The sequence below is a fragment of the Melampsora larici-populina genome (genome assembly GCF_000204055.1).
Source record: "Melampsora larici-populina 98AG31 unplaced genomic scaffold MELLAscaffold_80, whole genome shotgun sequence".
NCBI classification, from domain to species: Eukaryota; Fungi; Basidiomycota; class Pucciniomycetes; order Pucciniales; family Melampsoraceae; genus Melampsora; species Melampsora laricis-populina.
The window spans coordinates 291,492-315,199 of NW_006768844.1; the positions used below are offsets into that span (position 1 = coordinate 291,492).

The 23,708-nt window shown below is 43.3% G+C and overlaps 6 protein-coding genes across 6 annotated transcripts; 2 read left to right on the forward strand and 4 right to left on the reverse strand.

Annotated features, from left to right (window-relative positions):
• Positions 1-544: 544 nt before the first annotated feature.
• On the reverse strand, positions 545-3,062 carry MELLADRAFT_95434 (uncharacterized protein; the record flags this gene model as incomplete). The annotated part of the gene is made up of 7 exons (XM_007417883.1): positions 545-1,000; positions 1,064-1,142; positions 1,228-1,682; positions 1,746-2,230; positions 2,299-2,358; positions 2,436-2,798; positions 2,876-3,062. 7 exons carry the CDS (start codon positions 3,060-3,062, stop codon positions 545-547), a joined length of 2,085 nt encoding a protein of 694 aa, XP_007417945.1.
• A 907-nt stretch (positions 3,063-3,969) lies between these two features.
• MELLADRAFT_113269 (uncharacterized protein) lies at positions 3,970-4,877 on the forward strand (the record flags this gene model as incomplete). The annotated part of the gene is made up of 2 exons (XM_007417897.1): positions 3,970-4,703; positions 4,787-4,877. The coding sequence occupies 2 exons, from the start codon at positions 3,970-3,972 to the stop codon at positions 4,875-4,877; spliced, it is 825 nt and encodes a 274-aa protein (XP_007417959.1).
• Positions 4,878-5,876: 999 nt separating this feature from the next.
• Positions 5,877-7,651, reverse strand: MELLADRAFT_95436 (uncharacterized protein; the record flags this gene model as incomplete). The annotated part of the gene is made up of 7 exons (XM_007417884.1): positions 5,877-6,211; positions 6,277-6,396; positions 6,463-6,763; positions 6,842-6,970; positions 7,051-7,206; positions 7,251-7,351; positions 7,495-7,651. 7 exons carry the CDS (start codon positions 7,649-7,651, stop codon positions 5,877-5,879), a joined length of 1,299 nt encoding a protein of 432 aa, XP_007417946.1.
• A 1,239-nt stretch (positions 7,652-8,890) lies between these two features.
• Positions 8,891-9,616, reverse strand: MELLADRAFT_95437 (uncharacterized protein; the record flags this gene model as incomplete). Its single annotated transcript, XM_007417885.1, has 1 exon — positions 8,891-9,616. The coding sequence occupies one exon, from the start codon at positions 9,614-9,616 to the stop codon at positions 8,891-8,893; it is 726 nt and encodes a 241-aa protein (XP_007417947.1).
• A 7,678-nt stretch (positions 9,617-17,294) lies between these two features.
• Positions 17,295-18,605, reverse strand: MELLADRAFT_95438 (uncharacterized protein; the record flags this gene model as incomplete). The annotated part of the gene is made up of 1 exon (XM_007417886.1): positions 17,295-18,605. The coding sequence occupies one exon, from the start codon at positions 18,603-18,605 to the stop codon at positions 17,295-17,297; it is 1,311 nt and encodes a 436-aa protein (XP_007417948.1).
• Positions 18,606-20,047: 1,442 nt separating this feature from the next.
• Positions 20,048-21,136, forward strand: MELLADRAFT_69077 (uncharacterized protein; the record flags this gene model as incomplete). The annotated part of the gene is made up of 2 exons (XM_007417859.1): positions 20,048-20,273; positions 20,487-21,136. The coding sequence occupies 2 exons, from the start codon at positions 20,048-20,050 to the stop codon at positions 21,134-21,136; spliced, it is 876 nt and encodes a 291-aa protein (XP_007417921.1).
• Positions 21,137-23,708: the final 2,572 nt, after the last annotated feature.

Consider the following 23,708-nt stretch of genomic DNA (forward strand, 5'->3'; position numbering starts at 1 on the left):
ACAACACTTCCCACTGGTCCCCGCACACATGTACAATCCAATGTTGCAGATAAATGCGCCAGATGTGCAAGTATATCTTCGTGCTTGGGGCCCAACTGAGAATATTGTAATCAATGTGAAAGATGTGATATCACATTGCTTGTGGATCATGTATAAGCCTTGTGAATTGCACAAGAGTTTGACTATAGCAACTGTTGCTCTTGTATCAATGGAGCGATGACTATCATCCATGTCATATAGGCTATGAATCCTTCTCTCATTTGTGTCATGTATTGTAGGCTATGAGTACTTTGTCGGGTACACTTTTGAACGGTTTGGTTTGATCTCAATCACTTGATTTGTATGTCAATTTGAGCCCATTTTTGATGAACGTAATTCAGCTGTAATCACTCGTATTCCTCTCACAAATGTTCTTGCCTCATTGTCAAGCTTTCTATCAATTGTGTATTGTATTCTTTGCATGGTAAAGAAACAAAATAGCAATACATTGTGATCAGCTAATGAGTACAAACTTTACTATCTTGTTCAATCTAGACCCAATTTTTCAAAAAATCAATGCGTCAAGAGCTGTAAGGCATGTGCTCAATTGTGGGATTTCATTAATCTCAAGCTGACAGCGATCAAGGCCTGATAATGAGGATAACCAGTCTGACGAGTAACAATCGACAGGTAATCCCACTGGTGCTTCTATCGAACTTGGAGGTCTATCATCACTTCGAATACGCATTTGAGGAGGGCGACCCCTTTGACCAGGTGAGATACCAGGTATGCTGGCGTCATTTTGGTCTTTGAGGTCATCAATACGAGTGAAGATCAGTTCTAATTGAGAGCTGCGCCACTCAAGCCTTTGCACGCGCAATGGCCTTGTGGAGCGTGGGGATCCGGTGGCCAAGTGGCCATCGTCATCGGTCTCATCGTCGCTACAAGCACTTTCGAGTATTGATGAAAGAGACCACAAGCCCGGGTTTGCAAGAATTATACGGTCCCGTTGGGATTTCAACTAGATTTCCGAGGCCCCAAATCAGTATACCAAATGATGTTAGGTAAGTATAGATACACTTACATGTCGCGCCCTTGTAGCTCGTCTAACTTCATTTGCTGCTGCCTCTTTTTGTGCGGCATCCCATTTCTCTTGAGAGTACCTGTGATGATAAATATGAGACATGAGCAGTTTGTGGGATGTATAGTCCTGTCGGATCCAAAAGCAAAAATTGACAAGAGACAAACCTTTTCATGAGTGTTTGAATATGTGATTTCAGACTTTTTTTGATAGCAGCAATCCCGTCAACACCAAGAGGAACACCGCTGTACTCCCCACACTCGACAAGTTTAATAAAAATCTTTAATCCAAGATCCCAAAGCCACTTGTTATCCTTGGAGGATTGGGTTCGAGAGAAGTCGGGCCGAAAACTCGATACTCCGACTGCCTGCATCATCTGCCACATCACAGAAAGCTGTTGCGGGGTAGATTTTGTATGACCTGGGCCATCCTTATACGGGAAGGTGGGATCGCCGTCTTCAGGAACTGAGGGCAGCAGATCATGTTCAACGTTAAACTCAAATAGATCGAGAGATTCCTGAGACATCCAAGCTTGCTTCTCTTCCGCACTGGCAGGTTTTGGAAGGATCCTCTCGCAAGTTCGTTGCCCTAGAAGTGTTTCAACGTGAAATCTCACACGAGCCTGTTTCACGAATGCATTGTCAGTACGGATCCAGTGGATGAGATTTCAAATTTCATTACTTACTGCTATACGACCACCGCGTGTTTTTGAATCTGAGGGACTGTTAACATTCTCTCCAACCAACTTCTTAACAACAGCCGATAGTGTGCGAACTTCGTCTTCAAGATCTTGAACCCTCTTATTTGTTTCTGTAAAGACTGTGTTCAGCTTGATGATAGTGTCTTTATGCTCTGCAATAATACCTTTCAAAGAATCTAAATTTGTTGGATCACTATCATCAGTAGGTAAGTTGCAGTTTTTTGAAGATTTTTTCCTCGAAGTGGATTGTTGGGGGTGAAAATCCTCTTGCTCAGAGGCTGCAGAGAGTTCTTCAATTCGAGAAAGATTGTCGTTCGCTTGATTAGAGACTTGCTTTCCCTTCCCTTTTGTACGTTTTGGTCGAGGTGCTGGATCCGATTTCGAAGTGGATTGCAGGGGAGGAATAGGTGTTTGTGGGTGCTCCATGATTTCGGGTAAAGTTGTATCGTCAGCAGCATCTGTTTCCATTCCTATATTACATATTAGCTCAACACAATAAAGGTATTTTCACTAAAAGTACCCAAAAAAATGAACTTACCTTCAGCCGGTGTCGAAGGTCCAGCTTGAGGTGCTGTTACAGAAAAACCCGGTAAAACAACTGCATACGAAGTGTTTATTGATCAATTTCAAAAACTTGTTCATGTTCATGCTTGATGAGACCTTTGACAAACGTACCTAGATCTTGATGCAACTTGCAGTTTTTGATCAGTTCTTCTTTAGTCATCCCCGTCGTATCTAGGCCAATGTTGTGAAGCAGTTCTAGCAGTTGAGAATCGTGAAACAAAGAGTAGTTAATTTCGTGGCTTTTCGAAATGTCTAGATCGGTCGGTAAACTGTGAGGTGGAAGACTAGGACGGGTGGTAATGATGCCATCAGTGGCCTTTGCTCGGGTGGTTTGTGAAGCTTTTTTGGCCCGAGTTGTCTTTTTATCGCTGGCGGCTGATAGGCGAGGTTTTTTAGGCTGGAATCGCCGGTTCAGTAAGTCAAGCAATCTTTCGCGGGAAGTAGTTTTGCCAACCGGAACGCTAGGGTCTTCATCTGTTATGTGTTTACAAGCAGTTCCGTCAGCAATTTGTGGAATGATAGATTGGGGATGAAAGATGAGTGAGTGTTACCTGATTCTGATTTGCTTTGCTTCTTCCGTTTCTTCTGCTTAACCGTGGTGTCACCTACTGCATTTGAGACAATGCTTGGGGTTCCTTTGGATAAAGGCGGAGTTTCGGCATTGGTTGTACGTAGGCTGCGACGGGGCTGACGGATGTGACGAGTAGGTTGATCAGTGGTTGATTGATTGTCAGCCATGCCTTAACTCAGAGACCGGCTCTAGGATTGGCAAAAACTTAAACACTGATTTGACAATGGGATACACAAGAATTTAGAAACAGAAATGAAAGAAAGCTGAGCAAAAGCCAATCACAATTTGGACAAGTGTCAAATCAAAATAAAAAAGACAGGATGTTAAGATGATAGAATGTAATGGAGGGTTTTGAGACAAGAGAAATAGAGAAAGAAGGGGAGCTCATCTTATGTTCCTTTCGGATGGGATGATGCCAAACCATATTGGATGCATGCGTTCTTTGTCTGATCCGGACGGCACGTCACCTATATTCATAATGTAGAATGATTTGGTTACAGATTGATACAAGTAATCAGATTGGACTTCCATGAGACGAGTGAGAATGGATACCCTTTTCAACTTACAAGCGTCAAAGGTGTGTTTCTGTGTCAACCATCAAAGGATAATCATAGCCTTGGGCTTTGACAATTCCGGTCTTCTTTTCGGCATCTTGGTGTCCTTGGTAGATACAGAGTTTCATTTCTCCTTGTGTGATCAATGGGATAGGTTTTCTTTTGTAAGCGCGCAACGGCTTGATCAGCTTACCATTTGAGTTTTGTTTCTCAATCATTCTTTAATGTATGTACTTGAGAATGATCCAAGAGAGATTGAGTTGGGTGTAGAGCGTGTTCCACCTCTCAATCCTCACAAACACAGATTAATTAAGCGTTGAAGGGTGTGAGTTATACACATACAAATTCAAGCCATTCAAACAAGAAGAACATTGATCACGAAATCTTCTCCAAGGTTTTGGCGATCTTCAGTTAGTATAAGATCAATACTATTCTTCAGTCAATCAGCGCTATTCTTGTCCTTGTCCAATCATCTTTCAAATTCAAGACTCACACATCCACAAAAATTAGCTGCTCATACATGTCACACCAAATGCAGACTCACATTTTCCTACCCATTTATCTTCTTCAATACGTTCGTGACATATCTCCTTCAAAGATTGATACAGATCTCTTTTTAACGGAAGCTAGTACATCCAGACTATTAGAAGTAATTCATATTTTCTGTCCAAATCTAAAGTTCAACGAGAATGCAAAGAACGATCGTCAGCTCCTAGAAACGATATTTCGTGGACAAGCGGCCCACCAGCTCTCCAATCATGTACTCATCCCCAAGGACTGCAAGCCTTCAGTCGAATACTTCTCAGCAGTGTTCAAAGCTCCTATCTTCAGACCTCAAGACTCTGAGCAGACAATTACTTGTGCAGCCGACTTCAATTCGGATCGTACCCTCATGTTCACCTGTTCTTGTCTCACGGCTCTCAGGCACGGCCAGTACCATCTAGCTTCCGAAAACCTCATCAAATTTTTGGAGATTTACAAGTATCTCACCAAAGACGAGTACTCTAATATCTTGGGTGCTCAAGATCACGCCGAAGACACACTCCACAGCCATGTCATCTACCTTCAGCAAGCTCATGCGTCGATTGAAGGTATACAACTTCTTATGCGGGAAGCCGATATATCTGCCAATCACTTCCAAGACCTCGAGGTCAAGCTCAAAGCGGCAACCATCACTTTGCAATGCCGTCAGAAGATGTTTGAACGATCTATCCAGGATGTTGCATTTCTTACTGCATTGGGCAATTATCATCAGTGAGTTCTCCGGCATCAATTATTGCTTTTCATCTATTTTTTATCTTTATATGCTGATTTTGAATTTGTTTATCAAATTCTAGAAATAAAACCAATGCGAATGGCCAATTCAACCCCCACGATTCATCAGATGAGGCAGAAAGAATCCCAAGTGGTGGAAATACGAGTGCTTAATCAAGAATACGATACAATGAATTGATACAATATTTAAGGTTTGTTTTTCCTCTGTGTTTCCTGCGACTCTGCTTCTTTTATCACATAGTAAGTCTTGTTGCTGAGTACCATATTTTGTTCTCTCGGGCTTTATGAACAGGGAATTTGTCAACTTGACTCCTTGTATCATTGAGTTTACAGAAATGAACTTGATCTGACTGCTCTCTCTGCTCTTCTCTGTTGGCCAGATAAGTTGACCACAAGATCATCTCATAACATACTATAGTCAAGATTGTATCCAATTTTTCAGCGCACACTCTTTGAAGACTGCTGGAAGAGACATCAAGCACTACTGATAGAACGAGATTACGCTTCAATCTCTCATGTTATTGCAACTTGTGTTTCTCCCTCTTTTTTGTGATTGTTTCATTTTTGGAATTGGCAAACAGTGGTCAAGGAAGGATATATCAGTACACAACCCAGCTTTCATGATACATAATCAATATTTCAGTGACTACAAATTGGTTTGAGAATAAATCAGAAAGTAATTCAAATTGCCCATGCTTGCCAGTACTCGTTAACCTTTTCAAGAGATGTATCAACATCTCTTGAATCTAATGTCCATTAGCTTTTGCCTGATCAGCTACAAAAGATGACACGAGTCTTGTAGTGATTGTCTGTCATTTGTACAAATGGTGGTAAGTGTTACCGTCGCTCTTACAAAAGATGACTGTTGTTTCATTCTGAACATAGGCTGGGGGCCATTCAAAGAGAACAGGGCTCAAATAAGTCGAATCATATGAAGAATTCAACAATGAAGTCATCTCACTCACGTCACAAGGGAGCCATAAAAGTTGACTTTCTGATCTGGCTTTAACACATCAGAATTTGAAAATTGTGGAGAACAATTTTTGCACACAATTAAACCATCACCAGCTTTCTGTAACTATAGCGCTTAATCTTATAAAAAATTATCACTACGTTGATGGTATTTACAAATCATGAAGATATATGAGGTAGTCAAATCCTAGAAAAGTCTTCACTTTCACAGCTCGATTCATCTTCCTCTTGATCATTCTCTGCATATTCGGAATGTCCATCATCGTCATTTCCCTCGGAAAGCATGCGTTGCAAGACTGTATCATGAGCCTCGATATCCTCATTAGCCTTCTTCAAAGCATATTTAAGCTTCTTTACCTCACTGTCCACCGATGATTTGAAGTCTTGAAATGCATCTTCAAGGGCTTTGATGCGCACATCAACCTTGTTTTTATAATTTTCCATATTGTCTTGAAGACTCTTCCAGTCATTTGTTATGACCTCGATACCGTTTATACGCTCTTCAATTGCAGAAACTACATACAACCATGTCAGCTGATTCATTCAAATTGGATGTTGAGTGATTTATTCAGGTACCTACTTTGATCAACTTGTCGTCTTTCATCTTGGAAGACTTCGACTCCAGTCCTTTTCTTTTCAGTTGATGAAAACACTGATGTTGAACGATCTGGTAATATGGGCGCAATATCTCGGCCGTTCACTAAGATTCATGACCATGATCAGAAGGTTTGCGGGAGGGGTCTTGGAATAAGAGACAACTACAAACCAATATTATCAGCTTCCAACCAATCCTTGTCTGTAAAGACTATGAGATCCTCTTCATGTGTACTGGTAAGTTTTCCTTCAGGCGAGATGTGGTCCTCTGATGCAAGTGTCACATCTTTCTCGGTTTTGACTTTGATTGGAGTGATTTTTGGCGGCAATAAATCTGCAGAGAGAGAAGACACGAATGATCCAGCTGCTTGAGTATTTGATAGAAGTCGAGGTTTTTGATCTTTGCGGGTCTGATTGCTTTGAAGAGCCTCATCAAAAGCGAGTGGATGATGGTAATGCACTTGAGCATCGGACTGTGTAGAGAAAATACAATGTTAAGACTGACGATACAAAGAGAAGGATAAGCCGTACACGAGGAGACATCAACTTACTGCTAGCGTGAGATTTTTTGGTTCAACCGAGGGAGAAAGGGGGAGCTTGAGAACGCCATTTTGCGTCGCTGATTGACCGTGATGTCCTTCTTGTGACCCAGCGAGTTGAGTATTGTGAAAATGCACACTCTTGAAAAGTATACGGTCAAAGTTATGATAGACTTAAACAAACTTGATTTATTGATTTTTGAAGATTTAGAATTGCCTACCTTTTTCTTTGTTACAGGCCGAGTCGAGTTTTTGGATAAGGTCAGCTTTGCTGACACTGAGCGTTTCTTTGGTGGGGCCACTTTGTTATCGACTGGAGAAGGACTCCGCTTTCTGACGGAGGAGCTCTGTTTGAAGAGGATAGCCCGCAATTGAGCCTCATAAGATGTGGATCACGATATAAGATATCTGAAAGACTGACCACATTCCGACGAGAGGTCGAAGACTCAACCTGGGATTCGATCGTTTGGTTTGGGGTCCCACTCCCACGTTGCCCAATAATTCCACCCGGAACAGCAAAGTCTTTGGATCAAAGATAAGGTGAAAGATTATCGGATAGAAAAGGAAACAAGTTGAAAATTAAATGTAACAAATCAGGCCTTTGAAAGAATAGACATGAAGAGACAAGACAGATGCATGGTGAGAGAAAGAGTTCGATGACATACATTGAGGCTGAACCTCTTTCACCTTCTTTGCAACCTCATCTTGACTAGAACCGGACTTGATAGGAGTCATCGGGTGATTTATGTGCATCCAATCGAGCATCGCCTGCTTGTTGATTCCTGGCGCATCCGGATCAAATATTTTAGGACTCTTTGGCATTTTGATCGATCAGAGAAATATGGGGGTGATGTTAAAATGGTTTCAACATATGTCACTATATATATACTGGATTCTACTTGAGCTTCCGGTCCAGTAGATCAGTAATCAGTCTCTTGACTTCGATTTCTGACTTGATCACTTCTATCGCCGATCAAAAGCCTTTGTGTTTAATTAGATTGGTTATTTAGGCTGGTCATGAACTAGATACGAATACATGACTCAATGTCATGCTTGAGCATATGTGTAGAACCCCTGTTCTATGTTCGATATATGTGGCTTCAAATATATTTAGCTTAACCCAAGGTAAATAGCAATGACTTGAGTGATGTTCTCAAATCAGTTCATTATTACAACACATATTGTTGTCTCATCTCGCTTCAGTCGTGATAAACGGGGTCAGGAGAATCAAGTGATGAATGTAGATGACAATGTGTACATATAATCTCCGCTGAATGTGATACCGATTGAGAAAGAAAGAAAAGGAATTACAAGTCAAAACGAGATACATTCTTCAGATTTGAGTGACTATTGATTGAATGTTGTAACAAGATATGAATGTAATTGATAGATTTGGGTTCGATTGAAGGTGTTATGTGAGAAGACATAGAATCCTTAATATTTTATGATAAACCAACAAGACAGCGACATTCTTGGGACATAATCTTATAATGAGGTTGATCAAAAGCCTATCCTGCAACAAACAACAGGACTTACCAAATTACATTCCATTTTTTCACAGGTTTTTTGTAGGTAGAGCTTATACAGGGATAGAACACATAAAAGTACAATAAAAGGAAGAGAAACCTTTGTCCGTCCCGGATTGGTAACATCCAAGACAATTGGGCAAGAGCTTTCTTGAAAACAAGAATCATTCCTATATGTGTAAATTGAATACGCTCGGTAATTTGGATAATTGAGGGTAAAGAAGTTGACGTGTCATAAATTGCTGAGACACCTAAAGAAAGAGAATCTGGTTTTTGTGACAATTAGTAGCTGCTTACTTGAGGTACTATCCAAGGGAAATCAAACGTACAAGCCATTGATCCTCTCTCACGTACGCTTGGTAGGCTCTGGAAGCAAGTCCTTGATGATCCAATAGTGATAGCCCTCAACCAAGGCTTCTTCGTCTGTTTTTCGGTCTTCCTCTATTATGAATAATCTGTATAGACTAATGTAATGTGATAGTCGCAAGACTGGAGTGTTCAGGAACAATTCGGGGTGTCGGCATTGGAGGGCATGTCAAATGGCCTGGGTGCTAAGTTTCGATACAAATTTCGACTTGACAGTGCGTGGTATGGCCGTGTAGCTAGAGTTTTGATGGAATGGGAGATCCGGATTGACATAATGCTTGTAAAGAACAAGCACCTTGTCCTTGAGTGCGACCGAAGAGACGTTGACGGTGGGGTTTATGCTATGGATAGTATTCACAAGCATGGCAATAGTCGTGCTCCGGTGAAGTGGATCAAAATCCTCCTGATCATCGTCAGTGTCCATTTCGTCGTTTGATGGAGGTGGCGTACAGAATGGTTGTAATTGGGGTAGTAACTTGGTCTTGAACTGATTCTCCAATAGTTCTTTCTTAATATTTGGACGTGCAGTTGTTGCGGTGTTGAAATGATACAAGATTGAATAATATTTGAGCTTCGTGAGATTGTATTTTCTGTTCTTCTTCCAATCATGACACAAGAATGGTTTCAATTCGTTCGGGAGTGTTTGGACTTTGTGATATAATGGATGGTCTCTGAGATCAGAGCCTTTCGAGGGGTTGGTCGCATTATTGTTGAATCGTTGGGTAGGTGATTCTGGTCCAGATGCGCGGCGGGAAGAGTTTCCTGGTGGCGAGGTGATCTCACCTTGAGCTGGCATTACATTAACGTTCGGCTTTCCTTCCTTAGCGGTTCCGGATGCGCTGAGCTTGAGTTTAGGGACCGCTGAACCTGGATTTTTACGAGAATTGCCTGACATCTTAGATCGGAGGAAAATCTTGAAGGATCTATAAGGGTAGCAACAGAGGGATAAGTTGATATGCGAGCGTATTGAAGAGCACAGAATCAGATAGCTTATACACACATGTGGATATAACTTGATAACCAGTGCGACTACTGCAAGTTTGGGGTAAGCAGTAGATCGGTCAAGACAATGAAAATGAGGATTGTAGACACTACAGTCTTCCGAGAGAGGAAGGAATTGATTAAATATGTTGGAGGGTATGATTTTGGCAATAAAGTAATATTTTTGAGATTGAATCCAAAGCTAACTAATTCTGAGGCGGTTATGTATGTATATATATATGTATCGTTGATGCCAACTTGTAAGAATCAAGGAACTTTCATCCTAGAACCCTCGAGTATGATTAGATATTTTCAAGGGGGCATCTTTTTCAATAATGCATGAACGAATAAAAGGAGAATGATGAAGAAATCACTGTAGTGGGGATCATATTTGGGTTGTTTTGGTATCATGAAAAGGGTGTAGATCGGATCCCTACTACAGATAACACATCTCAATATACTCAAACTCAAATTTGTTGACTTATTTGGTCGGTCTCAAAGGATGTTGGGACTGACGTACCTTCTATGTGATCAAGCGATCATTACGAATTGAGTCGCTCCGGGATAAATCCATTTGTTGCAATATTTTCTCTTTTGTTCTTCCGTTGCGTTGTATTCCATGACTCATGCTCTACTACAACAACATCTAAGAAAGTGCTCACAAAGGATGTGAGTGTGGCTGCAAGCTCAAAGATCATTCCAGCACTGGATCATCATCTCGGCATTTGCTTTTGTATGCGCGAGTTCATGACAAGCCGTAGAGGCTCAAAATTTTGAAACCATGATGAGCACAGATGATTGCAGAATATCAGTACGTAAATTACTGAGATTCACTAGGCAACGGAAAATATAATTCCCGGAATATTTCTTTTCGGCCCGGAAAATATTAATTTTCGCGTGGTGTGAGTTGATCAAGACATATGGAGTTCGGTGGTCAATCTTAAACGAGCTCAGCTACTGGGATTCAACAATGTTTACTGTAGTCGAACCCATGCATCTTTTATTGGGTATGTTATCTTGGCATGCAATTCGGGTTTGGTGTCTGAAGGATGTTGCTCTGGAGCTCAAGGACCAGAAACCCACAGAATACAATGTACCTTTAACTGAAGACTACTTCAACGAAGATCATTACGAAGAACTACGAGCAGATGAACAGTTTTCTCCTCCAGACTCAGATTCAGGAATCAACCTGCGTTCGTTGCAAGATGCTCTCATGGAAATTGATGATCCGATTCAAGTTGACCCTGACTCAACATCTGACACCTGTTACTTTTCATCACAAGATCTCTCTAAGATACGCTGGGTTATAAAACATACTAAAATTCCACCTTGGCTCAATTGGCCCTCACCTATCTTTGGAGATGCTTCAGCTGGAAAGGTTCGCTCAGCAGATTGGATCACCTTTTTATGGTGGCCCCGAGGCAAAATCGCCGCCACCCCTTTTTGTAACTTGACGTTTTGTGATTCGTGATTTGTGAGTTATGAGTTTGTGACCAGTGAAAACATGACTCACTTCCAATTGCCTCAAAGTTCAATCATAATCCCATCTAATGCATCCTCAAAGATCATCATGGCTATTGTAGGCCAAATCTTCACTACTAAAGATGGTTTATAATGGTTCTTTTGTACCAAAGGCCTAGCATACCAGTGAACTCCGCGTAGTTGCCCCTTGCCTTGTCATGCAAATTCAATGACTGCCTGCAGAAATATGTCCATCCTCCCTCCCCGGCAATACCGCAAGAGCACCGCACTATGTTGCAGTTGCGGTGCAGTTGCGTAGCGCTTTTGGGCGCCGCAATAGCAACACAATATAGTGCGGTGCCAGCGCTCCGCAATCCGGGTTCAAAAAACCCCTTGGTCAGAAACCCGCACCGCAATTGCGGTCGGTTTTTGACGGTTATTTAGGGCAAATATTGCGGAAATAGGGCAATATTGCGCATTTTCCGCAATATTTGCCCAACCGCTCCGCAACGGCAAGTTAGAAAAAAAACACCCCATTGCGGAGTGGTTGCGTAGCGTGATAATGCGCTGACTGCGCAACGCAATGGAAATAGGTTGAAATCCATTGCGTTGCGTAGCGCTTGCGGTGTTGTCCCCGGAACCTAGGCGTCTCTTAAACCCCCAAACTCTTCCTTCTTGAGCAAACTCTCATCCAAGGGAATTCTCAGACACAAGCCATCCTCTCAAATGAATACCTTTTCCTCGATGGACAGCCAACCACCATGTCCTGACTGTGGACACGACTTCCCACTGAGACCTAAGACAGATCCAAACTGTGGTTGTTGTCAATGGCGCAAAGCTCATAACGGAACCAACTGTGAATTTCCATACTGTCACTTATGTGGAGTAGTTTATAAATATCTTGAAGGTATACATTGTAGCGCATGTTCAAGGACACCTTTAGCTTTATCTTTGAATACCTTGAAAGTTGTTGCTTCTTCAAGTCTTCAAGCACCCAAACAATCTGTCCAGCCGCTGATTCCTAACACAGCCAACCCAAATGAACTTCCAGCCCACCTATTCATGTCAAACGTTGTGACCTTGCCAGCAGCTTTATCTTTTCCCGGACCTGTTCAACAATTGTCAAGCTCCAACTCTACTGATTTTAGCTCTTGCCAAGCTGAGGAACTTGTACACATCTGAACTACAAAGAATTGGACAAACTGGCCAAATCCTCCAATCAAAAAAGCTGTTCTCCAACCAAAACCTTCAAAGACTGTACCGACACCAAAACGTGAAGGTAAAATTAAGATGACACTGTTGTACCTCAAGGGTACAAGGAAAACTCAACATCCGCTCGATCCAAAGATTGCTAGTTTACCCTAAGCCTGCGACGGTAGGCCTAGAGTCCATTACGTAAACGTAGGGGGCGGGATAAACAGGTGCGGGGCAACTCACGGTCCCAGTAGACGGGGCCCGTAACATGGGAAGAATTATTCTGAAACAGAAGAGAAAATTTTTCACTTCCTCTTCCACTTCAGCTTCTTCTCTCACTTCTGCCCCCTCATCAGCACCTTCTTATCTTTTTTGTGCCTTTTTCTACTCTTCTAGCTCTTAGAAAAATTTCGAACATCTTCTCTCTCTATTCAGAATCTTTATATATCCTTCTATAGATATTCCTTGTCATCATTTCTTTGATATCATGGAGTCAACTCAAAAAGAAAAACTCGTAGCAGCTAAGAATAAATTGCATCTCCACTCTTTTAGATCACTCTACGTAACATAGTAATATTATTATCATTATGGTAAATATCAACTTACTCATAAATTGAGTTGTTATATTATCACCATCCTTACCCTTACCTTGCCACGTGGTGAGGTAAGGGTTATTTGGGAAAGTGCGCTACCCAAACTCGAATTTGGTTTTCGTGAACCAAATCTTTGGTTGCACGAAACCAACTTTTTGGTTTATTTCAACCAACGTTGGTTTGTCCGAACCAACGTTTGCTGTTAGCTTGAGCAGCACCCTGATCAAAAGGATGGTTATCCCATTGTAGGGTGGGTGGGATGGAAAAAGTTTTTAAAGTGAACTTTAAAGAGAGATCAAAAAGGAGACTGAGTTATTAGATACCACAAACTTGTGTACGAAACTACTGAGCGGGATGAGTGAGTCGAAATAGGAAAAGGGTTGTGTATTTCCTTACTCGACCTCCTCCCCGCGGGTGACATGTAAATAAGTATTTCACGTGTCAGTTTCACACATCGTGGACACTTCCACCAAAGCGTACCTTTATTGGTGTATCTAATCCACTCTTTTAGATCACTCTACGTAACATAGTAATATTATTATCATTATGGTAAATATCAACTTACTCATAAATTGAGTTGTTATATTATCACCATCCTTACCCTTACCTTGCCACGTGGTGAGGTAAGGGTTATTTGGGAAAGTGCGCTACCCAAGCTCGAATTTGGTTTTCGTGAACCAAATCTTTGGTTGCACGAAACCAACTTTTTGGTTTATTTCAACCAACGTTGGTTTGTCCGAACCAACGTTTGCTGTTAGCTTGAGCACTCACACCTCCTCTTCCTCTGGGGGGTGGTTGTCCGAGTCCCCTGAACCGAGGTTGGGATGGTACGACCATGCCGTCCTTGGCCAAGCGGACAACCCCCCAAACGGCATGACGGGATATTTGCCGGCTTAACTTGTACTCTTTGATCTTTGAGGATCCGTGTTCTGTATGAGCACGTGGGTCATGGAATGGCAAAACTTTAATTGTAAACCTGCATGATCACCCATTCATTCCTTCCCCATCTCCAAAGTTTAATCTGTCAACCTTATAGCGTCTAAAAACAACTTTGTCATTCTCGTTTCTTCGTCTGAGAATTCTTTAACGTAACGTCTGAAGGATTCAGATTTCCATCTTCCAACTTTTTTAATTGTCTTTTCTGAAGTCCCTAAGTTCACTCTTAGGGACGCACCTCCAACCCGAAACGAATGGCCGGACCATTTCTCTAACGAAGCCTTGCCCCAAACCTTCTCTACTCCTTTTATAAAGGAATTTTTCGTCAAAATACCATCCTTTGTTTGAAACAAGAACGCTTCTCTGCCCTTCTCTGGATTCATGCGTATGATTCGATCCAGAGCTTTCACCGGGTCCAGGATCGACGGTTGGGATTGAAGGTGAATAACTTGAATCTCGTTCGGACCTGCCGTCTTCCCCTTTCTTAAGTGTAATCTTGCCCACCTCCCTTTCTCTGACACCCCGAACTCTACATGATGATTAAGCAACGCTCCTTCTAATTTCGTTGTTCTAAAGATTTCACCCAACCTTATCATACCCCAGAAGGCGATTAAGCCGATGTTCACTGCTAGGTCTTGTAAGTCCGACTTTCCATATGATTCGACTAATAGGCGGTACAGTTGCTGAACTTTTACTGGTTTCTTGCTTGATTCCAGCACAACTCCTTCTTCCTCTCGTTTAGTAGCGCGTAACAACATCTTTATTATATTTCTGTCGACTTGAATTGCGCGGAGATGCTTGACGATATGCCAGGCGTTGATCCCATCGAGGTATTTATCGATGGTCTTCGCCGTAATCGGTTTCTTAGGTGGATTAGGTATGTCGACCTTTGTTCTACCTGCCCATGTTATAAAACCATATATATCTTTCTTTCCTATAGGTTGTTTTTCGTCGAACTCTTTCCCTGTCGATTCAATGTAAGCTATGTACTTCGACAAACCGGATGAATAACCCGATAGAGTTGTTCTTGCCCAGCTTCCAACCGCTAGATGCGCCCCAGGATGCGTTGACTTTCAAGCCGCTTTCCCGAAATGACCTGGTACGTCATATGGTGATCTCGTTGCTTTGCGATTATTCGTTTTTTCGCGAGGCATAGATTGGGATGGTGCTAATGGTCTGGAACGTTTGCTTTGAGAATTGGCAAACAGTTTCCGCTGCTCACCCTCTGAATTGAAACTCACGCGACGGTTCGGACTTCCTTCCAATCCGCCTTCCGTCATTTCCTTTACATCTCATATGCGCTTCTTATGGGCTCCTCAAGGCTCAATCATCTTCTTATGAATATCTCAGGGTTCTCACGCGGTAAGTAGGGCAACTCAATCGTATCTTTTCCCCTTTTTTGGGCTCAGACTTGGAAAAAAGGCGACCAAAGTTCATTATCATTACGTTTGCTCTAGGAACACCCGCAAATCTGCAGGTAGGTCTATCCACATTTTATCTTGCTTCTTCTTTCTAGATATCTTTCCTCTTGAGAGAGCGTCTGCAGCATTATCTGCCGAAACTACTCGTTTTGCCGTTATGGCATACTGTTTTGTCAGTAACCTTTCTTGGATATTCTTCCATTCTGCGTTAACTAATGAGTCTTTTGATTTTCCGTTGATAATCACATTTTCCGTTACCGTGTTGTCTGTCAATACTAGGTAATTTCTTCCTTTGACTTGTTCTAATTGTTCTATCGTTAGTAACCCAAGTCGGATGGCTACCGTTTCGGCCCAAGCAATTCTGCGTTTGTCCCCGTTTCTGTCTTTTTCTCTCCACCCTTCTTTTAATTTGAACTGAGTCCATCTTTTCCCAATTATTACGCCTATTCCATAGGATGTTGATGCATCACCCACCCATCCAACGTTCCTTACCTCCGGTTTTGGAATTACCCGCAGCGGATCTGCCTTTCTCAAGGTACATAACCATATCTTTGGGTCTTCTCTGACCTCCTCTGGTAAGTGTCTCAAGGCAAATTTATTTCCCCAATTTTTCATCATTCTATATATGGCTGATGTGTAAACCCTCATTTGCGGAAAGACAAAGGTGATGTGATTCAGCCGGCCCACTAATACCTCTGTGTTTTTAAATGACTGCTTTTCTTGTTGTGCGTATTCTCGTATTTGATCCATCCGTAGTTCAATTTTCTCCTCTGGAAGTCTGACCGTCCTATTTTCTCCGTTCCATACAAAACCGAGATATTTCTGCTCTGAATCAAATTCACGCCATTTTTTCTCATTGGTCTCTACTCCTAATTCTTCACTTGCGGCGGCTATTTGTCGCATTGTCGTTGGATTCGATCCGTCCGCTGGTTTGACGAACAAGGTATCGTCTACCCACCTAAATCCTTGAAGTAGATTGAACCTGATCATGATTATCTCTTTCCAAGCTTCAGCCGCTTGTCTGAAAGTACCGCAACCCCCTACGCCACCAAACTGAACTCGAGTGTCCACATAAACACGATTATTGAAGTCAAGTACCATTAAGAACCACCACTGGTCCATCGCTACCGGTATCTGTCGATAGGCTTTGGCCCAATCAAACACACCGAGCACTACCTTTCCATTATGAGTCGTGAAAAACCAAGCCACTGTTCTAAAGTCATCCCACGTTGTCTCAAAATCGTCTTTATCCACCCAAAAGTTCACCGATTCAATTTCAGGATCGTTCTTTGGATAAGATAAATTGCTGATTGGTCTAAAGGATCCATCGCCGTTTACTACGGCGCCTAGAGGGTTTGTCCTGAAAAAGCCAACTTTTTCGTAAGCTTCTTCCTTGGTCCACGGACCGAATATCCGCCCCTTCTCTACTTCTTGTCTGAAATTCTCTTCAATCTTCTCTTTTGCCATGAAAGCTGACTTATGATTTTCCGGGCAGAAGTATTTCATTCCTCTCACTTTTGCGTTTCGTATCCCCTGGTCAAAGCCTAACTCAAAACCTCGGATGATATGTTTGTATTTGTGTTTGATTCTATACTTCCACAATTGTTCTTTCCACATTGGTATGTTCATCTTGCAAGAAGGTCTGGTCGGCCAAACTCTTCCTCGTGGTGCTGACACATCATCTCTCTTTAGATTACTTCGCTCGTGTGAGCCTTTCTTATCTGGCTCGACGTACAGCGAGTTCTGATTTGGATCGAGGCATGACAGGGTTTCAGGGTCTGTAGGTTTGATAAAGGGTGAGGGCATTCTAAATGTGGCTTCTAACATGGGATGATCATAATACTCATGTAAAGGGGAACTTTCCCTTTTTGGCAAATCAAAACCAGTCAAGCATGTTAGTTCTGAACTTCTCTCTGTTTTGGGGCTTGTTTCATGGGATTCATTGCAGGTATTTCAGCACAACATTCCGCCACTTGGACTTATTGGCTCACGCTTTCCTTCCCTTCACGGGATTTCCATTTTTGTCACGACGATCAGGGCTTCTGCTTTTGTCTCTATGACTAGCATACCTGTCCGAGCCATAACGATCTTCCTTCCTCCAATGATTACGACTTCTTCCATCGTCGTACCTTCCTTTATAACCACCTCCTCCTTTACCTCCTTTTCCATTCCCTCTGTATGAGCTCGTGGAAGCGTAGCAATTTTCTGAAGAGGTTACTGTCGAGGTATTGTTTGTTGCGTTTGTTTTTGGTCTGTTTGTCAAAGGGCAGATGTTTGCCTTAGGCCTTCCGGGTGCGTACGGGTTCGTCTTATAATGACGCTTGTTAAAGCTTTCAGCGACTGTCTTTGCTTCTACTAACAATGTTTCTTGAAGCTCGGCATAATTTCCTATAGATTTGTCGACAGTCTCTCGCATTACCCCTTGTCTTACCAATTGACAATACCTTAGCGCTACCATCCAACCGAAATCTTTCCGTAATTTCTTGACCACCGCGACATGTGCTTTGAATTTTTCCGCAATTGGCTTCCATCCGCATGCCACTAGATGACCGCAAAAGAGTTCCATGCAGTCGTTCCATACCTCGAAATCAATTGTAAGTTCTTCGACAGGTGCTTCTCCTCCGTATATTCTCGCCTCTCCTGACTCTTTCTTATTGGACTTTGTAGTTCTTGTCGACCATGCCTTTTGATCTTTTATGAGCCATTCTTCATCGAATACAGTTAACTGAATATAAGAAGTGAGTCCTTTTAGAATAATCGTCAATCCTGGGGAAAGAGGTGCCAACGACTCTTTCATCTGAGGGTCTCCGCCTTTCAGAATTCGACCATTATGAACAATGTCTCCATTCTCCATTTCCAAGGTTCCTTTCTTTGAGGTCATTATCGCGTAAGCCTTGTCTGATTCCTCTTTCGATGAAGCTCCCTCAAACCAAGTTGACCTATCGGTTGCTGTGTCGTCCGTCAGGCCGGGTTGAGCTGTTTGGGCGGTAGCTTGTTGTGGCGGTAAAGGTAGTACGAGGTTCTCTGCCGCTTTTGCCTTTGGGAGTGGGATTACTTCTCTTACGAAGGCTACCGACGTCTCTCCTGAGGCTTTTGAGTTTGTTTCCTCCTCGTCTAACACGTAATTCGTGTCCTTCTTTGGCTGATTTGGTTCTGTGTCTAATAGGCTCAACAAAGCTGTTGCCGTCACATCGTCGCCTCGACCGTACGCTTCTTGGATCAATGCGCCTATCGTGGTTCTTCTCGACTCTAAGATATTTCCAAACCAGAGGTGCGTTTCTATTGAATCAGTATCCATTTCCTTTTCCTCGTTGAGATACTAAAGGCGGGGTATTTCTCTTCCATGATCGTGTGGGATATATCCCTTTGAACGCCTATTGTTAGCCGGGTCAGGCTGGGCTACTATTATGAGCCGTGCCAGGCTTTTTTGGACACCTACTGTAAGCCGGGCCTGGCTGGGCACCTATTCTGAGCCAGGCCAGGCTATGTTTCTCCTTATACCGAGTTTTCCGTACTTTAGCTTGGAACTGGATGAAGACAGAAAAACAAAAACAACAACAAAACATAATTTCTCTTTACACCCTTCACTTTTCTGCCTTATGGCGTTACTTATTTACTGTTATACATCTTCACTGACTAATGCTAATGAGGATGCTTTGTGTTGTACACCACACCACCTATGCACTAGTCTCTTTATCGACTTAATTAAGCAGTTTTTCGACGACGTTTCTCGGTAGTGGGATAAATGAGACGAAATGAAAAAAGGATTTTGAAAAGAGAGGTGATGATGGAGCCTGAAAAGGAAGGTGATGACTGGACTAATAGACTGATCATATAAGTGTTGCTCACCTAGTAAGTTTTGATCTTGTATCTCGCTACCCTCGCTTCCTCCCTCCTCTTCTTCCTCTACTCCCTCAATTCCACCCCACTCTTCATCTTCTCCTAAGTTCTGATCGTGTCTTCCTTGACTTCCTTGATTAGCTAATTCCTCTCTCTCTCTTCTCCTTTGCTCCTCTCTCGCTCTTCTAAGTCCGCTAGGTCTTCTTCCAGTTAAACTTCCATTGTTCGAAGGTGTCCTTATTGACGCACGACTTCCAACGTTTCGGCGTCTAGCCGCATTAGCTCCTCGTTTTGGAGTTACCAGTCGATTTCCTGGTCTTATTCCCGTAGTTGCTGCTGCTGCTCTCGTCAATCTTTGATGTAAGTTTGCTTCTGTTTGAATTATCTCATTTTGAAATGACATTCTTCTTCTTTTGTTATTTCTTGATGTTCTATAAAACTTCTTGTCTTTTTTCGATTCTTGTGATATCTCCTTTTTATTCGAAACTTTGATTTGATACGTTTGAAATGTTTACGAAAAAGTTTTTAAAGTGAACTTTAAAGAGAGATCGAAAAGGAGACTGAGTTATTAGATACCACAAACTTGTGTACGAAACTACTGAGCGGGATGAGTGAGTCGAAATAGGAAAAGGGTTGTGTATTTCCTTACTCGACCTCCTCCCCGCGGGTGACATGTAAATAAGTATTTCACGTGTCAGTTTCACACATTGTGGACGCTTCCACCAAAGCGTACCTTTATTGGTGTATCTAAAGATGCATCTAGAAGCTGAGGAAAAGAAGAGGATGCAAGCAGAAAAAGAAAGAATCCAAGCTGAGGATAGGGCGAAACGAGCAGGCTCCCGTGCTCCGCATTCCTTCCAATTCCTGGGAAGCTCGTCGATTAATCAGCTACCCGACGGCATGTCAACTGGTGGAACCACTAATGCGGATAACAATGGCGACCCCATCGAACAGCCGGGTACGGGAGAAGGATCGGGGATCACCAATGGTGAAGAAGGGGACAACGAGTCCTCGGAAGTGGAAGATGTCTCTGGAGATTTCAATTCAGCCTTGAAGAAAAGGAAGAAGAGAGCGTTGCAAGATGGCTCACTAGCTCCTAGCTTCAAAAAGAATAGCCGAATCAAGGGTTAGTTGATCTTATTCCCGAATTCTTTCTTGGCCTCCAGACTTCGTTCTTCTGGCCTCTGGCTGCCTACAGCACCGGTATTAGGTTTCCCCCGGGTTCCCTTCAGAGATGCAGCAAGTAGCGCTCTCATTTTGTATGGACCACAGGAAGTGCTGCCTATGGCGCCTTCTTTGTTGAGAGTCTGTTTAGACAACACATAACTCATATATATAGATGAGATGTGGTCTAAGACTGGTCTTTTCAGGTCGCGATATACGCGCGCACCTCAAAGAGTCGGATTCCGATCTCTAGGAAAGGACACCCGTAAGGGGGGCTGCTATCAGCACCAACATCTATCTTTTCATGAACCAGAAATTCAATATGTTCAGTTCTGTACTGACTTAGTTCCTGGTTCTGCCTTCGGGTTCGCATTTTTGTCAATAGTTCCCTCCTCGGAAGTGAACAATGGTACACCCCAACAGGGTGTGTCAATCATGGATGAGTTGAACCACACGGTAGAATTTGGCACTGCCGAAGAAGTTAGCGTAGCTCTGGCTAAGGTGGAGGCTGTACTGAAATGCACAGTACATCTGGATATTCCGGGTCCCCCTCCACCAGCAGTCGCTCAGGCGACTTCGAACAAATCCAATGAGGGTCTAGTGACAGAGTCCTTGAACAAGGCGCCACAAATCTCTGCTCAGGTGGTGGAACACACACCCTTGGACTCCAAGTCCAAACGCAAGTCATTGGAAGACAGCGAGGGTCCTCCATCTTCTTCGGATTCCTCGGATGCTGAAGAGCCACGGAAGAAGCCGAAGAAACACTCCAGATCTACCCACTCCTCAATCAGCCACGGAGGAGGGATATCCACGGTAGAACTCTGAGGAGTGGTCTCCTTCCTCAGATCTGGTGATAACCCGGACCTTTCAGGTACTCTATCTTATGGAGCTCCCCCCATTGACCCTTCTTGCTTCAATAGACAGAAGGACCGGGTTTGGGCAAGTGGCAAAGCCATGCCTCGAGTTGGTTCTCTTGAACCAATCTCCTCGAGTCGGCCTCGCACCAACAGTCCCACCCACCCCCCTGAAGGAGCACACCATCTTGTCGTTCGGTCAAAGCCTCGGGTCCCCTAAACTTGGCAGCCGGGCTCGGCGCCTAGCCACCCAGGCTCACCCCAAACAACGAGACCCCTATGGGTGCCCTGTAATTAAGGTTTGCGCTTGAATGACGCCACCTGCTCATTCACTCGCATGATCAGCGCTCAACTGTATATCCAACTCACGCTCATCCCTTGTCTGCGTAATCGGCGCACTCAGGATCACGATTGATTTCATTTCGAGGACGAGAACTTCATTTACACCGCACTGCGTCTTTCACTCTTCTCTATTTACTGGTCTACGTTCATCTAGCGCCTTCAAGAATCTTCTTGTCTCTGTGATCTCTTCTTCTGTGTAAGATTTAAGGTATCTCAAGTACGTTAAGGACTTCCATCTTCCTTGATTTGCTATCCTCTTCATTGGCGTTCCTAGGTTATACCGTACCGACGCTCCCCCTACCCTAAAGGAATGACCGGACCAAGTTCCTAAACTCGCTTTCCCCCACACTTCTTCTAAAAGTCTTACAAACCTTGGTTTCAACAATGTTTTTCTGTTTGATCCATTTGTCCATGAGAACAGTAAGTCATCTCTGTCCACCCCTTGGTCTGCCTTGAGTACTCGTTCTAACGCCGCTACAGGATCTAACACATTGAATTGTTGTTGTAGGTGAATAACTTGAATTTCTCCGCCTCTCGCCGTCTTCGCCCTCCTCAAATGTAATCTTGCAAACCTTGTTCCTTCCCTCTCGCCAAATTCAACGTGCCTCCTCAACAGCGCACCGTCTGCAACTTTCACCCTGAGGAGTTCTCCCAGGCGTGCCATACCCCAGAACGCTATCACTGACACCGAGGCTGCTAACTCTAATTCTGGTGTCTTACCTTGTGCGTGTTTGAAGAACTCGAAGAGCTGGCTGATCATGATTGGCTTTTTATTCGTTAGTAAAGCTTTTTCCTCTTTGTTCCGTTTTGTTGCCGTTAACATTAACGACACCACTTCTTTATCCGCTGTTGGTCTCGAAGTGTGCTTGACCATGTGCCACGCACAGATCCCATCTAAATACTTTTTGATCGTCGTCAATGTCACCACCCTCTTTGGACCGTTTTCCACTTCCACCTTTGATTCTCCCGCCCAAACTATGAATGCGTAGACATCTTCATCTTCTATTATAGCATCTTCATCAAAACCTCTGGCCGTCTTCTCCTTAAACTCGATAAACTTCGCCATCCCACTGGAATACCCCTTCAACGTCCCTTCTGCCCAGCCGCTCAGCGCTGCATGTTGACCTGCAATTGAGTTCGTTGTATTCTTCGCATTTTTGAAATGACATGGTAAGTTCCTTCCTTGTTGATTTCAAGGCCGGCTTTCCATCCCTAACGCTTGCTTTGATGAATTTCTGGTGGGGTGGCTCTCATTCTTGGCTTATCAAATCTCGTAGGTCTCTTGGAACTCGTACGTGTACCATGTCTCTCACGTGTTTCGAGCAATCTAGGCCTCTTGAAAGCCGGTCGGCCGCATTGTTGCTTGACACTACCCTTCTCTGTGTAACACAACAGTTCAACCTCAACAACTCGTCTTGGATCATTATCCATTCCCTATTGACCCACTGATTTTTTGATTTCCCGTTACGAATGGCACCTTCCGTTACAACGTTGTCTGTTAAGACTAAGAAATCCCGTCCGTTGGTTTCCATCAGGTCAACTACCATCATCAGCCCTAGTCTAACTGCGGCTGTTTCGGCCCAGGCTATTTCTCTTCTGGAGCCGTCTTCTAATCTCTCGTTCCAGCCTGACCTCAACCTGAATCTTGCCCACTTCTTTCCAACAATCACCCCTATCCCATACGACGTCGAGGCATCTCCTACCCAACTGATGTTCACTACTCCTTTCCTTGGTATCAGTCGCCGCGGTTCTGCCAAAGTAAGAGTTCTAGTCCATCTCTCTAGGTCTTCTAGGATCTCCTCTGGTATGTTGCGTTTTGCTAACCTATTCTTCCACTCTGCCATCCAGTGGTATAGTGCCATGCAATGGCATCTGAGTTGTGGGTAGATTGAAGTTAAGTGGTATATCCTACCCACCATCTTTTCTGCCGCTCTATAGTTCACACTGCCTTCTGACCGGAATTCCCGTATTTGGCTGAGCTGTTTTACGATCTTGTCTTGAGGTAAGCGTACTGTCTTTTCCATTCCATTCCAAATCATACCCAAATATTTTTGTTCATAGTCAAATTCCTTCCACTTCTTCGTGTTGGATACCACTCCCATTTCTTCGCTGAGCTTCACCACATCGGTCATCTTGGTGTTGTTTGATCCATCTGCTCTTTTCACAAACAGGGTGTCGTCTACCCACCTGAACGCCCTTAG